The 1,296-nt window shown below is 43.2% G+C and overlaps 1 protein-coding gene across 1 annotated transcript; it reads left to right on the top strand.

The window, feature by feature from the left end:
- The first annotated feature begins 247 nt into the window (after nt 1–247).
- On the top strand, nt 248–1,186 carry LOC103730194 (olfactory receptor 2L13-like). The gene has a single exon (XM_008828372.1). It carries the CDS (start codon nt 248–250, stop codon nt 1,184–1,186), a length of 939 nt encoding a protein of 312 aa, XP_008826594.1.
- The last annotated feature ends 110 nt before the right edge of the window (nt 1,187–1,296 follow it).

Genomic DNA, 1,296 nt, shown 5'->3' with positions numbered 1-1,296 from the left:
GTTCAGGAGGAAATAGCTATCTCATGTGGCTGCCTGAGACTGTATAAAGACCATGCAGACTTCTCTTGCATGAGAAAGTTGACCCAGACAAGTGGAAAGGAATTTTCAATTGTAATACTAAAATATATTAAAAATAACAGATCTGGAGGTAAAAATTCATTGTAATCATTCTTGAGAGTCTTGATTCTTCTCTTGATTCTCCTGATATAGTTTATATTTTCATTGTATTTTATTTTATTTTCTCAAGATGGAGAAATGGATTCAAAGTTCAAGTGATTTCATTTTGTTGGGGTTGTTTCCACAAAATCTAACCGGCCTTCTTCTTTTGCTGCTCATCATCCTCGTGTTCTCTCTGGCCTTGTTTGGCAACTCAACAATGATCCACCTCATACGTGTGGATCCCAGACTCCACACCCCCATGTACTTTCTTCTCAGCCAGCTCTCCCTCATGGACATGATATACATCTCTAGTACTGTTCCCAAGATGGCATTCAACTTTCTCTCTGGCCAGAAAAGCATCTCTTTACTGGACTGTGGAGTGCAATCCTTCTTTTTCCTGACCATGGCAGGCTCAGAAGGGCTGCTCTTGGCCTCCATGGCTTACGATCGTTTTGTGGCCATCTGCCTCCCACTTCATTATCCCATTCGCATGAGCAAAATGATGTGTCTGAAGATGATCATAGGATCCTGGATATTGGGCTCCATCAACTCCTTAGCTCACACAGTCTATGCCCTTCATATCCCTTATTGCCAGTCTAGGTCCATTAACCATTTCTTCTGCGATGTTCCAGCCATGTTGCTCCTGGCCTGTATGGACACTTGGGTCTATGAGTATGTGGTGTTTGTGAGCACAAGCCTGTTTCTCCTACTTCCTTTCCTTGGCATCACTGCTTCGTATGGACGGGTCCTTTTTGCTGTCTTTCATATGCGCTCAAAAGAGGGAAAGAAAAAAGCCTTCAGCACGTGTTCAACACATTTAACTGTGGTGACATTTTACTATGCACCTTTTGTCTACACTTATCTTCGACCTAGGAGTCTCCGTTCACCTGCAGGAGATAAGACTCTGGCTGTCTTCTACACGATCCTCACACCCATGCTCAACCCTGTCATCTATAGTCTGAGGAATAAGGAGGTGCTGGGGGCCATGACCAGAGTGTTTGGTATATTTTCTTCCACAAAAACGTGATCAACCATCCCTCCTCCTCTTTCAGTTGTCCCTGGACAATGCCATGAAGCAGTGCTGTCCACTGTAAATATAATGTGAACCACATGCATGTTTAAAAACTTTCTAGTGAT

Source organism: Nannospalax galili, unplaced genomic scaffold (genome assembly GCF_000622305.1).
Source record: "Nannospalax galili isolate Female #2095 unplaced genomic scaffold, S.galili_v1.0 scaffold533, whole genome shotgun sequence".
In the NCBI taxonomy this organism is placed as follows: domain Eukaryota; kingdom Metazoa; phylum Chordata; class Mammalia; order Rodentia; family Spalacidae; genus Nannospalax; species Nannospalax galili.
Note: the sequence above shows the minus strand (reverse complement) of the source record. Positions and strands in the feature narration are given on the sequence as shown.

Bases quoted from the DNA above. Each gene is read 5' to 3' on its own strand.
- LOC103730194 (XM_008828372.1), top strand. From the start codon at position 248: ATGGAGAAATGGATTCAAAGTTCAAGTGATTTCATTTTGTTGGGGTTG.